We start from the raw sequence: 19,567 nt of genomic DNA on the forward strand, positions 1-19,567 counted from the left end.
TCTGATCTAGCTAACTTGCTTGGAATTTGTTAAGGGAAATATAACAGAAATAACCCCACCATGTCTGATTACTGTGTGCTTCCTATGGGCTGACCTCATCAAGATCTGGAGGGCACAGAAACCCAAAATAGCCTTTGTAAACACTGAGCCAGGTAGAGAAGAAAGACTAGACTTAAAAGCAAAAGGAAGAAAAACAAGTACAACTATAGTGACAAAAGGAAAGCATTAGGCAGGGGCTTAGAGAGATGGCTCAGTGGTTAAGAGCACTGACTGCTCTTCCTGAGGTCCTGAGTTCAGTTCCCAGCAACCACACGGTGGCTCACAACCATCTGTAATGGGATCTGATACCCTCTTCTGGTGTGTCTGAAGACAGCAACAGTGTACTCATATAAATAAAATAAATAAATCTTTAAAAAAAGGAAAGCACAGGGCGTATCTGCAAGACGGAAAAGGACTGGAGTTTAGAGTCTGCCTGCCGGTGAGGGACTGTGGAATACTTGCCCAGCATGAGCAGGGCCCGAGACTCCATCTTTAACACTGAAAATAAAATACAAAGTAAGAAAACAAAACAAAGATGGAACAAGAGTATCTGAGGCAAAGGATGGGAATATGGATGTCCCAAACCATGAAAAGATGTTTAAACTCATTTATGCTTCAGGAATCAAATCAAAACCACAGTCAAGATTTTTATACATATGAGTTTAGTAAATATGAGCAACTGCCAAAATTGGTAAGAGAACAGAACTGCTCATACATTGCTTTTGCTTATTCTTTTTCCCGTTGCTGTACTGTTTGCACACTCAGCCGTGCACATGCTAGGCAGGTGTGTAAGTTACCTCTGAGCTGTATTGCCAGCGTTCACTCAGCACCAGTGCTGTGAACAGTATGTAGCTCTTGTGAATGCTTTGCGATTGCTCACACAGTTGAATATGCATGTCCCCTTGACTGGGCTGTCATTTTTGAACATTTATCTTTATAATATTGCCCCAGGATACTTGTGTAAGAACTCTTTTTTTTTTTTTTTTTAAATGGTTTTTCCAGACAGGGTTTCTCTGTGTAGCTCTGGCTGTCCTGGAACTCACTCTGTAGACCAGGCTGGCCCCAAACTCAGAAATCCACCTGCCTCTGCCTCCCGAGTGCTGGGATTAAAGGCATGAGCTACCGCGCCCGGCTTTTTTTTTTTTTTTTTTTTTTTTTTTTACACCCCCCCCCCCCCCCAAGAACTCTTAGTATTACAAATAATACTCCAAAGAGGAAATTACCTAAGGACCTATCAGCAGTTGAATGAATAAATTGTTAAGGCTTTGAATACTCAATAGCAAAAAGAAATGTAAAATTAAGAGAAGGTAGTCACAGAATAATACAGTCTTGATTCCACTTACTGAAGTCAAAACAAAATAATACAATGGCTGTCAATCTCTGAGGTAGAGAGTGGGTTACTTAAGAACTATTAAAGTTGCACTTCTATATATGTGTGTGGGAGGGGTACGTGTCCTCTTCCCCCTTTCCTTGTTTTTTGGAGACAGGGTATGATTTAGTTCAGACTGTCCTCAAATTTATTGTGTAGTCAAGGGTAGCCTTTAACTCTTGATCTTCCTCTATACTTTCCAAGTGCTAGGATTACAGATATGTGCTGATGTGCTTATTGTCTTGTGTGTGATTTTTTTAAAAAAGTCTATATGGTGATGTAGGTGTCATAGTGTTGTTTTAATTCTATACTTGCTTAGCCTAAGTACTTGGTTTGTGTGTGTGCTTTTAAGATTTTTTTTTTTTAATTATGTATATGGGTATGTGGACAAGTGCCCATAGATGTCAGAAGTGTCTGATGGGATACCCCTTGAGCTAGAGGCAGAGGTGGTTGTGAACAATTTCCAGGTGAGACTGGTTTTTATTGTAGCACAGGCTGTTCTGGAAATCCACAGGACTAGACTTGCCTTTGCCTCATGTCAGTCCTCCTGCCTCTTCCACTAGAGTTCTCGAGTTACAGTCACATGCCGCTGTGCCCAGCCAATTTAGTTTCCGTGGTAAGACAGATAGATAGTGCAGTAGACTACCATCCAAAAATAAACCCAGACAACTGATTTGTAATAGTCACTGAAAGGTAATTAAGTGGAGAAAAGATAGTCCTTTAGATGGGTTCTGTAACAACTGGATATTTTATTTTTGAAAAACAAAAAAAGTTCTTATCTGGGTGTGGTGATGCATTTATTTATTTATTTATTTTTATTTTTTATTTTTTTAAGATTTATTTATTATTTTATGTAAATATACTGTAGCTGTCTTCACACACTCCAGAAGATGGAGTCAGATCTCGTTACGGATGGTTGTGAGCCACCATGTGGTTGCTGGGATTTGAACTCTGGACCTTTGGAAGAGCAGTCGGGTGCTCTTACCCACTGAGCCATCTCACCAGCCCCGGTGATGCATTTATAATCCTTGCACTTTAGAAGAAAGGACAGGAGGATTACCACGAGGTTTAGGCCAGTTTGCTCTACATGAGGAGATCCAGTTGGCCAGGTATACAGTGAAAACCAAAAAATGCAGTTCTTGAAGTGTACTTGGCATATGTTTTAGACTAGCACAATTGCCCTTAGTACATAGTACATGAATTGTGTAGTAGAATATTATTTATTTAAGGTATATTTTACTTTTATAAATGTTTTGCCTACATGAATGTATGTACACCACATGTGAACCTGCTAGAGCCATTATATGGGTACAGGGAATCAAACCCCTGTTTTCTTCAAGAGCAACTGCTCATTTTATTTATGTAGCCCCCCATTTTATTCTATTTAATTTTTTTTGTTGAAACTGGATGTTGCTGTGTAGCCCAGGCTGACCTTGAACTTACTATGTAGGAGATGATGGTGGAGAAGTTCTGATCTTCCTGCCTCAGCCTCCTAGGGATTATAGATTAGCGTGGTATTGCGTGGCAGATCTTTCTGCTTATTTACTTCAGTGGTCACCCTGGGGACGTGACTCTTTTGGGGCTGTATATCAGATATTTACATGATGATTCATAACAGTATCAAAATTAGTTACGGAGTAGCAGTGAAATAATTTTATGATTGAGGATCACCATACACGAGGAACTGTATTAAAGGGCTATAGCATTAGGGAGGCTGAGAACCATTGGTTTAGTTGAGTTTTGAAACGATGTCTTTGTAGTCCATGCTAGTCTGGAGCTCACTACCTTTTCAGACTGGCCTTGAATGCGAAGAAATCTTCCTCACCCTTTCAGGTGTTGGAATTATAGGCATATGATACGCTGGCTGGCTGGCTGGCTGGCTGGCTTATTTATTTATTTATTTATTTATTTATTGTGTTCTTGAGACAGGGTTTCTCTGTATAGCCCTGGCTGTCTGGAACTCACTCTGCAGACCAGACTGGCCTCAAACTCAAATCTGCCTGCCTCTGCCTCCAAGTGCTGGGATTAAAGGCATGCGCCACTACTGCCCGGTTTATTTGTTAATGTATATTTAGGCCTAGAAATATGAGGAGCAAAGTTTACTATGCCTGGATACTTTATATAGTCTGCATGAATTTTTGTTTGCTAGGTGTCTTACTCACTGTTCTGTTGCTGTGAAGAGACACCATTGACCAAAATAACTCTTATAAGAGAGCATTAAAATGGGGGTTGGCTTACAATTTTAGAGGCTTAGTCCATTTTCATCATGGTAGGGAGTATGGTGGCACACATGACACTGGAGCAGTTGCTGAGAGTTACATCCTGATTCATAAGCAGGCAGGCAGACAGACAGACAGACAGACAGACACTGGACTGGTTTGCTTTTGAAACATCAAAGCCCACTCCCAGTGATAAACTTCTTTTAACAAGGTCATATCTTTTAGTCCTTTCAAATAGTACCATTCCCTGGTGGCTAAACATTTCAATATATGAGCTTATGGGAGCCATTTTTATTAAAATCACCATATTAGGTATACTGGATCATGTTTTATATTTTTGTAGGTTTCTCGTTCTATTTATTAAGTGTCTTTGCATTGTATGTGTAGGTTGGGAAGGAGAAAATGCTCAAGGTGAAGATAGTGAAGATTCATCCTTTGGAGAAAGTTGATGAAGAAGCTGTTGAGAAGAAATCTGATGGGGCCTGTGATTCTCCGTCAAGTGACAAAGAAAATTCCAGTCAAATGGCTCAGGACCTCCAGAAGAAGGAGACAGTAGTCAAAGAGGATGAAGGCAGGAGAGAGAGTATTAGTATGTATGATGCTAGCCTTGCTCCTGAGTTGAGACGGTGCTCATTTGTTAGGTAGAAATCTAGCTTTCTGTAGCAGCCACATGTACAGTTAGGTTTTTATATTGTCAAGATTTTATTCATTATGATTCAAAAAACCACTAACATACCCACAACGTGACTTAGGACTTAAAACTCCCTAAATAATTGAGACCATTCTTAACCAGGATGGTAAAGAAAATTGGATTTCTTTTAATTTTCCTACTTTTTTTGTTTGTTGTTGTTTTTCTTTTGAGTCAGGGTCTGAATATGTAGTCTAGACTGGCCTCAATTTTGGAGTGGTCCTCTTGTCTCTGTCTCCTGAATTCTGGGATTACAGGTATGCACTAAGATACACCTAGGGCCCTTTGTTCTTTTTGGTTGATTGGTTTTTTTTTTTGTTTGGTTGGTTTTTTTGTTTTTTTTTTTCTTAATCAAGGTCTTACTATGTAGTCCTGGTTGGCATGGAACAGAGATCTGCCTGCTTCTGCCTCCCAAGTGCTGGGATCCGTGTGATGTGTGCCACCACTTCCTGCCCTCTTGCCTTTACTCCTAAAGCCAGAAACATGTACATGAGTGTAGAGAGGGCAGTAATCCAGGTAGACAGAGCACATTCTAATCCCTCCTGGTCCTCACAGTGCAGTCTAGTGTGGTGGCTTTCAGATACAGCTTTTCTGTTTGTCTCTTTTGACCTGACTTTCAGGTAGGAGCCACTAGAATTCTGAAACACTTTGTTAACCAAATATAATTTTTACAGATCTGGAGACTAAAATAATACTTTATAGTTAGAAGAACTAAAAGCATTGCCCACTTGGAAAACATCTCTGAGAATGTGTCTTAGTTTGGATTTCTATTGCTGCGATGAAAATACCATGACCAAAAAGCAAGTTGTGGAGGAGAGGGTTTATTCGGCTTACACCCCCACATCATAGTCCATCATTGGAGGAAGTCAGGACAGGAGCTCAAGCAGGAGCTCATGCAGAAGCCATGGAGGCATGCTGCTTGCTTACTGGCTTGCTTCCCCTGGCTTGCTCAGCCTGCTTTCTTATAGAATCCAGGACTACTAGAACAGAAATGGGCTGTTCACTAATTGAGAAAATGCCTTGCAGCTGGATCTCTCGAATGCATTTCCTCAACTGAGACTTCTTTTTCTCTGTGATGATTCTTGCTCAGTTGTCATGCAAAACCAGCCAGCACAGAGTGTTACCACATCCTAAGCCTTTATTATATGCACTTAAGACTATTTAAATAAGGAAATTAACTGTCCTAGAATCCTTTTGTCTCAAAATGAGCACACAGTATTTGGTATATATGGTCTGTACCTGTTGGTTGATTGAATAATTTCACCTTGCTATTTTAATTGCCACTTTTTCTGCCATTCTTTCTGTTGCATCAAGATGTTTTGGATCCATGCTGATCATTTTAGAGGTCATATAGTAATAATCTGAAGGAAACTTGTGAGACTAGTTGTAGCTGGCTTTTGTTTCAGCTGTGTTTTCTGCTTTGTTGGGGCTGCATATTCACATCGTTTCCAGCTTCTCTCTTTGGAACTGAATATTTGTAAGTTTATTCTATTTTTATTTGTGAGTGTATGTATGCCCTGTGTATAGGTGCACAGAGGCCAAGAAAGGGGATGAGACCCTCCACATCCAGAGTTGCAGGTGATGGTGAGTCATCCAGCGTGGGGGCTGGGAACTGAACTGTTGTCCTCTGGAGGAACAGCAGCCAGTGCTCTCAACTGCTGAGCCAGCTCACCAGCCCCTAACTCGTGGAAATTCTGGTTGCCTGAGGTAGAAAATTGTTTTCATGAGGAACTGACTGAGGAGGATATCTTCTCACTCTTCCCCCTCTGACTGGAGAGTCGGTCATTGGGATACCAGTGATATGTGAGACTGTCTGGGGTCATTCCTGAAACATTGGTACCCACAAATAGGAATTTAGGCTTTGACTTCCTTTTTAGTGTGTTTGCCTTAGTTAGGTTTTAATAACTGATATTCCTAATGTGTAGAAAGCGGAAGAGGCAGAGTTTGAATTACGTTACAAAACACCGAATGTTTTCTCTAAACAGTTAAGATTTCTGTAGGAATGTGATAAAATTCTAGTTTCCATAGTATTTTCTTGGTGGAGGAAAAAGGTTAATAATATATCAGGCAGGAACATGTTAGCTCTATATTCTTATTTTGGCTTGATATTTTTATTCTTTGTTTTTTTTTTAATACTGGTCCTCCTATTTGTACCTCCCAGAAGTTGGAATTACAGCTAGGTGTGCTACCACACCCAATGAGACTCTTCTATCCTGTTTATTCCGAGGGTCTTCAGAATATTATTTTCTCTGCATACTGACCAATGGTTGAATCCTTTGTATTAATTATGATTTAACTTGTCTGATTTTTTACTTTTTTGCTTGGGGACAGTGACTCAAGCAGGCTAGCCTCAAGCTCACTATGTATCTGAGGCGACGTTCAACTCCTGATCTTTCGGCTCTATCTAGAGAATACTGGGTATTGTTATAGGCTGTGTTGCTATACTTGGAACTTTTTCTTTGCAAGCTTTTATGACAGCCTAGGACTGTAATTTGCTCTGTGACCCAGACTGACCTTACTCTGTTGAGTTCTGGGGGTTAAACGTGTATCAAATATATGCTTCCACGCCTGCATTTGTGGCACCTTTTAATAATTATACGGGTTCTAATCAGGTGCAGATAGCTTCTTACTTGCTGAGTACAGAGATTTTTTTTAAGTCATTTTACTTTTTTGAATTTTTAGAGATTTCATGTGTCAGTATTTTACCTGCATATATATGTGTGTGTGTGTGTGTGTATATATATATATATATATATATATATATATATATATATATATATACACACACACACATACATACATGTGTTTTATATATATATATATATATACACATGTATGTATGTATGTATGTCTGTGCACCACTTGCATACTCTATGCCCTTCAAGGCCAGAAGGTGCCAGGTTCCCTCCATTTAGAGTTACAGATGGTTGTGAACTGCTGTGTGCTGGGAATCAAACCCAGGTCCTCTTGCAAAACATCCAGGTTTTTGTTGTTGTTGTTGTTTGTTTGTTTTTAATCTTAAATTTATTTTCTGTGTATGGGTATTTTGCATGTATGTCTGTGCACCACATGCATGCAGTGCCCATGAAGGCCACAAGAGGGTATTAGATTCTTCTGAAACTGGAGTCACAGATGCTTGAGTCATCCTGAGTGCTAGGAACCAAACCCAGGTTGGACCTCTGAAAGAGTAACAAGTGCTCTTAACCTCCATACAATCTCTGTAGCCCCGGTTGTTTTAATGTTTTTGTTAGATTTAACACTGTGGTTATCCTGTCATACTACACATTCTTTTATCCATGTCTTTATTTTATGTGTTTAGGTGTTTGCCTACATGTATGCGTACACCATACAATGCCTCATGCCTCAGAGGTCATAAAAAGGCATTAGGTCTTCTGGACTGGAGTTACTGACAATTGGGAACCACCATGGGGTGTTGGGAAGTTAACCCAGGTCTATTCTTCCATTTTTCCAGCTCATACGTCATATTCTTTTAGGTGTTTCATGCTCACCTTCTGGAACATTCCTTTTCTGTACTTCCAGAGTATTCTTGTTTGTCAGCCTGTATTGTGGGATTGTAGGCATTTACTTACCTGATTTCCTGCATAGACTAGCTCGTGGAAGTTACAAGTATTACACCTCATCAGTGCCTGGTATAAGGGAGGGACTGAATGAAGTTATTAGTTGTGAGTAAATAAGTTGAATTAAAATAATTTTATTATTATTATTTGCTAATTTCCTGTTGATTTGACTAGATGACAGAGCGCGTAGGTCTCCACGAAAACTTCCTACTTCATTAAAAAAAGGAGAAAGAAAATGGGCTCCTCCAAAATTTCTGCCTCACAAATATGATGTGAAGCTACAAAATGAAGATAAGGTTGGTTAAGTCTCTTACACTAATAAATTTTAAGAAACTCCTGTAGGAGTGGCTTTCTTGGAGAAAATATGCTAAGGAATATGTCAAGGAATGTCCTCACCACAGAGATTAAAGTTACATGGTCAGTCAACTCTGACACTGCTTCTATAAGTGATCTCACTAGATTTGAAGCTAGTTCGTACCCTTAATACAACTTACTAATGCTTTTTTACCATTTTAAAACTCTATTGTACTCAGGGTATTGCTATGCTAGGCAAATATTCTACACTGAGTTACATCCCCAGCCCTTTTGGCTTTTACATTTTTAATTCTTCATGTGGGACTAAGGCTCTTTTGTATGTTAGACAAGTACAATCACTGAACTATTTCCAGCTCTAGTTTTTACATATCTTTCAATATGTTCAAAGTCAGGATGTATTTAAAGGCAGTTGGCAAGAGTTTATTTCCTACCTCCTGGTAATTGGAATAGAGAAGCAGGAGGTTCAGGAGTTAAAGGTCATGTCACACGGTGAGTTTGAGGGCAACTGGGCTACATGAGACCTTGTGGCAGAAAACAAAAGTTTTAAACTTGTAAATAAAATATATATTTCCTTGATTAAATCTAGATTTTAAAAATATTGGTATATTATTTTGGGTGTTTCTACACATACCCAACTAGAACTTTTAAGTTTTATTGAAGGAGGACTAGGATGTTGAAAATAATCTTGTGTTAGTTTTCATAGATAACCCTTTCATATAAGAAGCAGTTCAGCCCTTGGAAAAGGTCTCTATGGGAAGACCCACCAGCTGCTTCTTTGTCTTTTGCTTCTGAGACAGGGTCTTGCTGTCTGCGCTGGCCTAAAGCTGGCTGTGTAATCTGGGCTGGTTTCAAACTGGTAACAGTCATCCTGCCTCTGTGTCCTGAGTGCTGGGATTAAAGATGCGCACCATTACTGCCCCATTTCTTGTGGTATTTTGGAAGCAGGGTCTAGCTATATGTTAACCCAGGCTAGCCACAAGCTCACTATCGTCCTACTTCAGCCTCTTAAGTGCCGAGATTATAGGTGTGTGCCACCAAGCATGGATCCGTGAAGGATGGATCTTTAGGTAATACTCCTTCTTCCTCTTTTGCTATTAAACGACTTCCTAAGATAAAGTCGTAACTAGAAAAGTTGCTGGTGTGAAGTTGAATGGTATACTTTAATTGATATTTATTGACAAATAATCTGGAAATCATTTTGAAATTCTGTCTCAAAATTTTGCCTTGGGACTAGCGAGATGGCTCAGTGGGTAAGAACACTGCTGTTCCGAAGGTCCTGAGTTCAAATCCCAGCAACCACATGGTGGCTCACAACCACCTGTAATGAGATCTGACGCCCTCTTCTGGTGTGTCAGAAGACAGCTACAGTGTACTTATGTATAATAATAAATAAATTTAAAAAAAAATTTTTGTTTTTCTTTTGCCTTATCTTTTAATGTATAGTACCCCTTTCCCAAGATGGAATTGTGATTCTTTCCTTTGTGGATATGTGTTTTGTTTTCATTGCTTAACTGCTTCCCACCCCAGTGCTGATTTCTTTGTTATTTTTTCACCTAGATCATCAGCAATGTGCCAGCAGACAGCTTGATTCGAACGGAGAGACCACCAAATAAGGAGATACTTCGATACTTTATTCGGCATAATGCCTTACGTGCTGGTACTGGTGAGAATGCACCTTGGGTGGTGGAAGATGAATTGGTGAAGAAATATTCCCTGCCTAGCAAGTTCAGTGACTTTTTACTTGACCCATATAAGGTAAGGTCACTATTAATGTTTGACACCTGGATAAATAAAGCCTTACTAGATAGTTTCCTTTCTCCACTAAGTCATAGAGAGTTAGATTCATGGCAGATTTTGAACCTTTAACTACAGATAATTCATTCAGGAACTGAAGCAGAGACTGTGGAGGGATGATACTTACTGGCTTGTTCCTGTGCTTTCCTTGGCCTGCTTTCTTATACAGCTCACAACCACCTGCCCAGCCTTGGGGTGGCACCAGCCATAATGAGCTATGCCTTTTCACATCAATCATTAGTCAAGAAAATGCTTTGCAGATTCACCCATGAGCAGTCTGATAGAAGCATCTTCTCAGTTGACATTCCTCTTTCTGGATTACTCTAGTCAGTGTTAAGATGACAGAAATACTAACTGGGATGTCAAAACTGAGCTAGGCATAGTGGTATGTGCCTTTAATCCTAGCACTTGGATCACAGACCGGCAGATCTCTGTTCGAGGTTTACATACAGTTTCAGGACAACAAGGACTATGTAGAAACCCTGTTTTTGGGTATGGGGGCAGAAGGAAAACTGATTTTGTATATAAGGCAAGATAACTTTGACAGTCCTATAAAGCCTGAATATCTATAACTTAGGGGACATGTTAATAGAAACCAAGCATTTCCCTCTTTAGACTACATTTTTCCCTCCTTGAATTGTCCATTTTGATCTTTAAATCGTTTTTATGTAATTTATGGTGTATCTATTAGTCTTATTTAATAAGTGGGGAATCTGAGGGATAATCTAATTAGAACCAAGTAACAGTGGGTGATAAACTAAAGAGTTTGGCTTAGGATTTCTTTTTTTTTGTTTGTTTTTTTCTCTCCCATCTTCCCTCTCTTGTCTCCATTCCTCTTTCCCTTTCTGTATGAGGTTCTGGGCTCAGTACCCAGGACTACAACAAAACAAAATCGAAAAATACCTTTTCAGCTAACGTACTGGCTAAAAACATAGAGGCTGAGATAAACTCTATATAAATTGCCCTCAGCCTCCTGCTATGTTGTCATCAGTGAATTAGAAGAGTAGAAAAGCATTGAGTGTGGGTGCGCGCACGGGCACACACACACACACACGACTTCAATCCCAGCACTCAGGCGGCAAGTGGATCTCTTGAGTTCAGTACCAAGTCTCCAAAGCAAGTTAAGTGCTAGGACAGCCAGGACTACATGTTTTCAAAGGAAAACAGAAAACAACAAAACCAACCTACTGGAATACAAACCAGATCTGTGAGGAGGCTGGAGAGATGGCTAACTGATGAAGAGCACTTACTTCCTGTCTAGAGGCTCAGATTCAGCACCTGTGATCAGGTAGCTCACAACTGCCTGCGGCTCCACTCCCACAAATTTGACACTTGTGGCTACTCAGGACACCTGCATTGACACAGTATTGTAATTGGTCTAACTGTTAGATGTGCTATTTTTATTATTAAGTTCAGCTTCAGATTGAATTGCTGCAGATTGTTTCCTCATTGTTATCAATGAAGAAATGTTTTCTTTGACTTATGTTTCTTTGTCCTGATGGTGTTATGTGCTTTGTGATGGGAACAAATAGAATAATAGCCACTTTTTTTCTTTTGGCCTCTCATGTTGCTGTCATAAGTAGTTAGCAATGAGAAAGGGCCTTCACCAAAATATTTTTTCATTCTTTTTTCTCCTCTCTATTAATCTTGTAGAACTGTGCTGAGTGGGAATAGAGGAGACCCTCAGCACATAAGTGGTTTTATACTTTTTCAGATCCCCCTGAGTCCAGCCATGCCGGCTCCCATTTGGCTGTGACTACCCAGCATGCTCCATGCTGAGATGATCCAGCTACTGAAGGACTGACTGCTCACACCGGGAGCCGGCCTGTTGGGAGGGGGTTGGGTGAGTTCATTTCTTTCATTTTTCAGAAAAAAAAAATTTTTTATTGAAAATAGAGACGAGAACTCTTGTCATTTAATGGTCCATATTATTTCTTAACATTGTGCTTCCAAATAAATGTGAAAGCACCTTGTTGTAGCTTTGAATTCTTTTAACAGTTCTAATGATACCTATTAAAGGTAATCTGTTTAAAATGTTGGAACAAAGCTGCCTTGATTAGCCCCTTTTTCCTTCCACTTTAAGCACCCACCTGAGCATCAGCAGGAGTGCTGGTGTGTGCATGTCCTGTTGCGCAGCTGTTAGGGCAGCTTGAGCGCATACACTTGTTTTCACTTGCTGCTGCCGTTGCAGGACAGTCTCAGAAGTACACTGCTCTTTGAAGTACTCATAGTAGTGTTGTCTATGAGGGGAACCTTAAATAAGTCATCCTTTTTTGCTTATTTCTCATTAACATTTTGATATTTAGTCCTGGGAAACAACAAGTAGGAAATTGTACAGTGGGGAAAGATATTCCAGGAGTCGTGGCTAGAGTTCGTGTTCTGTACGATGGTAAACCTCTGTCCTGAAAGTGGTATTGGGGAACATTCACTTTTAATCAGGCACTGGTAAGCAGCCAGCTAAAAGCCTAACCCTGCAGTTCTTCATCCTCCCAAGGGGCTGGATGAGGGGCATGTGCCAGTATCGCCTGTAATTCTGAAAAGTCAGCTTGGGCTTTAAAGTTGGGATTTACTCAGTTAGTCAAAAGAGGAGTTTAATCATGGTCTGTTCTCTCAATCAAACTTTTTTGCTTTTGGTTTTATTGTGGCTCTCTGGGTTTGTTTCTTTGATTTTGTCCTTAATGTTTGGACTGATTCCCCCTCCTTTCCCTTCTGAGTGCAGGGATAACAGGCATGTACCACCATGCCAGTTAGCCCTGTCCACTCAAAATGGTTCCTCGTGCATAATTGCTGCCTGTAGTAGAAATTATCTAGTAGTCTTTTTCCTGTTAGCTAAAGTGAGTTTGACTATTTCATTTAGTTTGTATTTTAGCTGTCAACTTTACTGTTTTGGCTTGTTTGGGGTTTTTTGTTTTAAGACATGGTTTCATGTAGGCCAGGCTGACCTTGTCCTTTCCCTCCTGCCCCTGTCTTCCAAGTGCTGGGATTTTAGGCTTTTATATGCCATACCCAACTTACAATTATATTGTTTAAAATATTAAAATCAGTTAAAAGTTTTGATACATATTTTAACCAGAAACTCCTGTTGTGACCAGTGAACTACGTTCTAACCTCTGAAGTCTTTTTGCTCTGTTTTTGAAACGACGTCTGACACTGTAGCCTCATTGGTTGACTGTGAGGAAATCTCCCAGTTTTCCAAGGTGGGATGTCAGAGGCAGGCGCAGTGGCTCGCACCTATGACCCCAGCATTCAAGACACAGGGGCGGCAGGATTTCTAAGTTTGAGGATATCCACTTTCCAAGTAAACAAAATGACGGGAGTCTCGCTATAATGGCCAATATAGTCTTGAGGAATTTCCCATGTGCCTTTTTGCTTTATTTTTGATACAGTGTCTCACATTATGTAGTCCAGGCCGACCTCAGACTCGTATATGACACTTCTTCTGACCTGATAGTCTTTCTACGTCAGCCTCTGGAGTTCTTGAATTACAGGTGTGAGCAAGTATGCTAAGCTGCCTCTTAACTAATTCTGTGTGAGGGAAATGAGGTGTGGAAGCTTGAGGAGACAGAAGGTGTAAATGGAGTAGTGGGAAGGGAGATGGATTCTTAAGGGAACGTACTGTGAGAGTGGGCTAGCTAGGGTCTCTTGGCGTGCCAGCGATGGATGTGTTGTAGTTTCTGTTCTAACCATGTTTACATGAACATGAACAGCCTGGGGCAGAACAGACTGGGCTTTCCCAAGTACATACAGACTAGGAAGGAAGTTGTTTGTGTGAGATGGGTTGTAATGATTGCCTCGAGTTAAGTTTAAGTGAGGAAGGGTGGGAAGCCAGACATGGTGGTCCATGCCCACCTATACCCATCTCTTCCTCAAGCTTAGGCGCATGGCTTTTCCAGAGTCTGAAGACTCTCTTGGCCATTATAGGGAGACTCTGTGGTTTTGTTTACTTGGAAGGTAAACAAACTTAGAAATATCCTCAAACTTAGAAATTCCCCTGCCTCTGTGTCTTGAATGCTGGGGTCATAGGTGCGAGCCACCACACCTGGCTCTGACATCTCACCTCTTAAAAAAAAAAAAAAAGACAAGCTGGTTGTGGTGGCGCATGCCTTTAATCCCAGCACTTGGGAGGCAGAGGCAGGCGAATTTCTGAGTTCGAGGCCAGCCTGGTCTACAAAGTGAATTCCAGGACAGCTAGGGCTACACAGAGACCCTGTCTCAGAAAGGAAAAAAAAAAAAAAAAGACAAACAGGTTAGGATCTTGAAAATGTGGTAAAATTAATGGATTTAAAGTTTAGTGGGATACTTTGGGGGTGGGTGGGCTGCACACACCTAACACTTGGGAGGCACAGGCTCTCTTGAGTTCAAGGCCAGCCTGGTCTACAGAGGTAAATCTAAGACAGAAGGGCTACAAGGGAAACCTTGTTTCAGAAAAACAAGAAAAAAGTCTTGTGAGATTGGAGGATTGTAGACTAGAGTGGCTGAGAGAATGAAGGGGGTGGAGCATTCAGCACTATACACAGTCAGGACTGGACTGCAGCTCAGTAAGGAAAGGTATGCTCGTATCTGAGCACCTAAGTCTAATCCCTGTGACTCACATGTGTTTTCCTCTGATGTCCTCATGCATAGCACCACACAACACACACATACTCAATCCACATAAGATAAACAGTGAAATGTGTTAAAAGAATTTTAAAGAACTGTATAAAATAAGTGAGGATTCATAGTTCTTGTAGTTAATATATTCTTAGAAGTGAGTTTTTCATTGTGGGAGAGAACAAAGAAGAGTTTGAGAACCCAAGAGCCTAGGCCAGGAAGGTTCTTTATCTGAACGGTATTATTACCGCTCTACATAAGTGTGTTTTCATAGGAATGTATGCCTCTGGGTCGAGACTAAGCATTTATATGGTATACTCTACTTATAGAACAAATTATTGAAGCTTACATAAAATTAAAGGTTGAAAATCTAACTGCTATTTCAAGAACAGGATTATACCCTCTGGATATGTGTGTGCTGTTGCCCCCCACGCCCCACCTTCTCAGGGACAGAGTACAGGGTTTAGGGAGGTGCTGTGCAGTTGAACTGCACACTCAGGTTGAGAGTAGCACTTCTTGGAATCTTAGATGCTTCTGTTTTAGATCAGTTCTTTCTTAATCTAGGGCCCATGGATAGACTTTGAAAACTATATGCATAATTTTTATATGTTGTTGCTGGAGAAAGTGTTCATAGAGTTCAGTAAAATATTTGAGAGCCACTAGTGCATGTGGAAACATAAAGCTAGATCTAACATTAGGGGGGTGGTAGGTTTTGGTTGAACTGCTGGAGGTAGAGCCCAAGTCCTCACATATTATAGAGAAGCATCCCATTACTGAGCTGTACAGTCCACAGCGCACATTTGGAGGGATGGGGGACATTGAGACAGTCTTAATTCTCTTGCTTCCACCTCCTAAGTTTGGGGATTGCTGATAACTGCCTCCACCACATCTGTCAAGTGTTAGCTTTGCTTTCAGACAGGTCTTACTATGTTGTATCGATGGATGTGTGGCTTTACAGTGCTTAGATACTGCTTGCTACACATAGTTTTAAAAGTAATTTTGCTCCTGTTCTTAAATTTTAGTATATGACTCTCAATCCCTCTACCAAGAGGAGGAATACTGGATCTCCAGACAGGAAGCCCTCAAAGAAACCTAAGAGAGACAGTTCTTCTCTGAGTTCCCCACTAAACCCTAAGCTGTGGTGTCATGTGCACTTGGAGAAGTCGTTAAATGGCCCACCACTCAAAGTAAAGAACTCAAAGAATTCCAAGTCTCCGGAAGAACATTTGGAAGGGGTGATGAAAATTATGTCCCCCAACAACAACAAGCTACACAGCTTCCACATTCCTAAGAAAGGCCCAGCCGCCAAGAAGCCAGGGAAGCACAGTGACAAACCTCTGAAGGCCAAGGGCAGAGGCAAAGGCATCCTGAATGGACAGAAGTCCACAGGCAACTCCAAATCACCCAGCAAGTGTGTGAAGACTCCTAAGACCAAAATGAAGCAGATGACTTTGTTGGATATGGCCAAAGGGACTCAGAAGATGACCCGCACCCCACGGAGTTCTGGGGGTGTGCCAAGGTCTTCTGGTAAACCTCACAAACACCTGCCTCCTGCAGCTCTGCATCTGATTGCCTATTACAAAGAAAATAAAGACAAAGAGGACAAGAAGAGTGCTCTGTCCTGTGTTATCTCCAAAACAGCACGTCTCCTCTCCAATGAAGATAGAGCCCGTCTTCCAGAAGAGCTCCGGGCTCTTGTCCAGAAACGCTATGAGCTCCTGGAACATAAAAAGAGGTGGGCCTCTATGTCTGAAGAGCAACGGAAAGAATATTTGAAAAAGAAACGACAGGAGCTAAAGGAGAGGTTGCGGGAAAAAGCCAAAGAACGGAGAGAGAGAGAAATGCTGGAGAGGTTAGAAAAGCAGAAGCGATTTGAGGACCAGGAGTTAGGTGGCAGAAACCTCCCAGCATTCAGGCTGGTAGATACCCCTGAGGGGCTCCCCAACACTCTTTTTGGGGATGTGGCCCTGGTGGTGGAGTTCCTGAGCTGTTACTCTGGGTTGCTCTTGCCCGATGCTCAGTACCCTATCACTGCTGTGTCCCTAATGGAAGCCTTGAGTGCAGATAAAGGTGGTTTTTTGTACTTGAACAGAGTGCTGGTCATCCTGCTACAGACCTTACTTCAGGATGAAATTGCAGAAGACTATGGAGAACTGGGAATGAAGCTGTCAGAAATCCCCCTCACCCTGCATTCTGTCTCAGAGCTGGTCCGGCTCTGCTTGCGCAGGTGTGATGTCCAGGAGGACAGCGAGGGCTCAGAAACAGATGACAATAAAGATTCCACACCATTTGAGGATAATGAGGTGCAAGACGAATTTCTAGAGAAGCTGGAGACATCAGAATTCTTTGAGCTGACCTCAGAGGAGAAGCTACGGATATTGACAGCTCTTTGCCACCGTATCCTCATGACATACTCTGTGCAAGACCACATGGAGACAAGACAGCAGGTGTCTGCAGAGTTGTGGAAGGAGCGGCTTGCTGTGCTGAAGGAGGAGAATGATAAGAAGAGAGCAGAGAAGCAAAAGCGGAAGGAGATGGAAGCCAGAAATAAAGAAAATGGCAAAGAGGAGAATGTGCTAGGCAAAGTGGACAGGAAAAAAGAAATTGTGAAGATTGAACAGCAAGTAGAAGTGGAAGCAGATGACATGATCAGTGCTGTCAAGAGCAGAAGGCTGCTTAGCATGCAAGCTAAGAGGAAGCGGGAAATCCAGGAGAGAGAAACAAAAGGTAAAATTTGTCCTGAGAGGTTCAGGAAAGCCCTTTCATGGGTAGAAGAACAGAAAGTACTAGAATAATGGTAGGGTATTTGTCATAAACTGGCACTCACTAAGATATTTTTGTTTTCTCATAGTTTTGAGATAAGATCTTAGTTAGCCTTTCCTGAAACTTACTTTGTAGCTAAGCCTCCTGCTTCAACCTATAGAGTATATTAGGATTACAGGCATGAGCTGCCATGCTTAGCTCAACAGCTTTGTGTGCTTGCATACAATTTGTGTGTGTGTGTGTGCGTGCATATGTGTTTAGGTGCTAGAGAGATGCTCTTGCAGGTGAAGTTCACACTTCCAAAGGATCCAGCATCCTCTTCTTGGCTCTACAATCATGCAGGTGGTACATAGACATATGCAGGCAAAACACCCATACATATTTATTAAATGAATATATAATTGCGGGACCTGAAGATAGTAGTACACCATGGAATAACCATGTGTAGAGAGCGGTTATTATGTGGTGACTGACTGCATGCACGTACAGTCTGTTTTTGTTACTGTGTTTGTTTGTTTGTTTATTTTGAGACAGTCTCACACTGTAGCCCAGGTTGGCCTTGAATTTAAGGAAATTCTTCTGCCCTGGAATTGAATATGTGAACCAGAACATTTTTCTGAGAGGTTCATCTGTGTTATAGCATGTAAGACAGTATGTTGGAAGAAACCAAGACATAAAAGACAATAATCTTAGTTACAAACTACTCCCACCATCCCAGAAGAAACCTCGAAAGGCATTCCTGTTCTTAGCCACTGACAACTACTGATCTCTCTGGATTCATGTGCTCTGTGCATTTCATTTAAATAGATTCCCCTTGGGCCAGTAAAAGAACTCAGTGTCAGTTGCTGCCACACCTAGCAACTTGAGATTGCTCCTGGGACCCACAGAGCAGAAAGTGAGACCTGACTTCTACAAGTTATGCTTTGACCTTTACACACATAGGGAAATAAATGTAATATAGATGTGTGTTATAATATATATTAAATAGAATCAAACCGGGCTGGAGAGGTGGTTCAGTGATTAAGAGAGCAACTGCTCTTTGAGAAGATAGGACTTCTGTTCCCGGCATATCAAGTAACTTACAACTGCCTATAATTCCAGCTCCAGAGGATCTAACACTGTCTTCTGGCCGCCTTGGACAACTGCATTCTCATGTACATACCTTCACGCACACACATGCATGCACATAATTAAAAGTAATAAAAATCATATAATCTACTTTAATGTTGTATTTCTTTCATTTAATGGTTTCAAGATTCACATGTTATTTGCTAACTGTTCACCAGTCAGTGGACAGATAGGTTGCCTGCATCATTTGCTATTATTAATATTTCTCTGTAAAGGATTTGTCTAGACATAGTGTCTTTGGGGTGTATGCCTAGGAAAGGAATTACTGAGTCCTGTAGCCGTTAACTATTTGAGGATTTCCCCGGCCATTTACAAAGCGTCTGTATAGTTCTACATCCCTGTCACCAGGTGAGGGTTCTGATTTTTCCATATTTTCAGCAGATCTATCTTTAATGTTTACTTTTATACTTATCTCTTGTGTAACTGCTGTAATTATCTCGTTAACCAGTCTAGAGAACTTTATTAAAGGCCACAGATTTTATACTGCATTACAGTTTTTTGGTTTCAGGGCTCAAACTGAGAGTTTTGGATGTGCTCGGCAAGCATTATACCACTACCCCAACATTCCTGCTGTTTAGATTTTGGTTTTTGGTTTAGGTTTTTGTTTTCTGAGACAGGATTTTTCTTTATAGCCCTGGATGTCCTATAACACACTCTGTAAACAAGGCTGGCCTTGAACTCAGAACTCAGATATCTGCCTGTCTCTGCCTGGAGTGTTGCGAATAAAGGCATGTGCCACCACTGCATGGCTGTTATTTAGTTTTGTTGAGCTTATCTCTCGCTGCCTGGAACTCTTCTCTGTGTACTTCTGGCTGACCTGGAACTCGGAGACCTCCCTGGCTCTGCTTCCCAAATGCCAGGATTAAATGTGTGTATTATCAAACCCTGCCTGCCTGCCTGCCTTTCTTTCTCTCTTTCTCTCTCTCTCTCTTTCTCTCTCTCTCTCTCTCTCTCTCTCTCTGTCTCTCCCTCCATCCCTCCCTTCTTTCTTCCTTTCTCTCTTTCCTTCCTTCCTTCCTTCCTTCCTTCCTTCCTTCCTTCCTTCCTTTCAACAGATATGATTTTTACCTTATTAATATTCTCA

At 41.1% G+C, this 19,567-nt stretch overlaps 1 protein-coding gene across 2 annotated transcripts in view; it reads left to right on the top strand.

Annotated features, from left to right (window-relative positions):
* Baz1b (bromodomain adjacent to zinc finger domain, 1B) overlaps positions 1 to 19,567 on the top strand; it is a 58,809-nt gene that overhangs the window by 13,653 nt on the left and 25,589 nt on the right. The window contains exons 4-7 of one of the 2 annotated variants that reach the window (NM_011714.2): positions 4,015 to 4,216; positions 8,068 to 8,189; positions 9,766 to 9,963; positions 15,615 to 17,319. In NM_011714.2, the coding sequence (NP_035844.2) occupies positions 4,015 to 4,216; positions 8,068 to 8,189; positions 9,766 to 9,963; positions 15,615 to 17,319 (2,227 nt within the window). Of the gene's footprint in view, positions 1 to 4,014; positions 4,217 to 7,105; positions 8,190 to 9,765; positions 9,964 to 11,716; positions 11,846 to 15,614; positions 17,320 to 19,567 lie in introns of those variants that run through there. The other variant, XM_011240880.2, reaches the window with a different exon arrangement.

This window comes from Mus musculus, chromosome 5 (genome assembly GCF_000001635.26).
Source record: "Mus musculus strain C57BL/6J chromosome 5, GRCm38.p6 C57BL/6J".
Taxonomy (NCBI): Eukaryota; Metazoa; Chordata; class Mammalia; order Rodentia; family Muridae; genus Mus; species Mus musculus.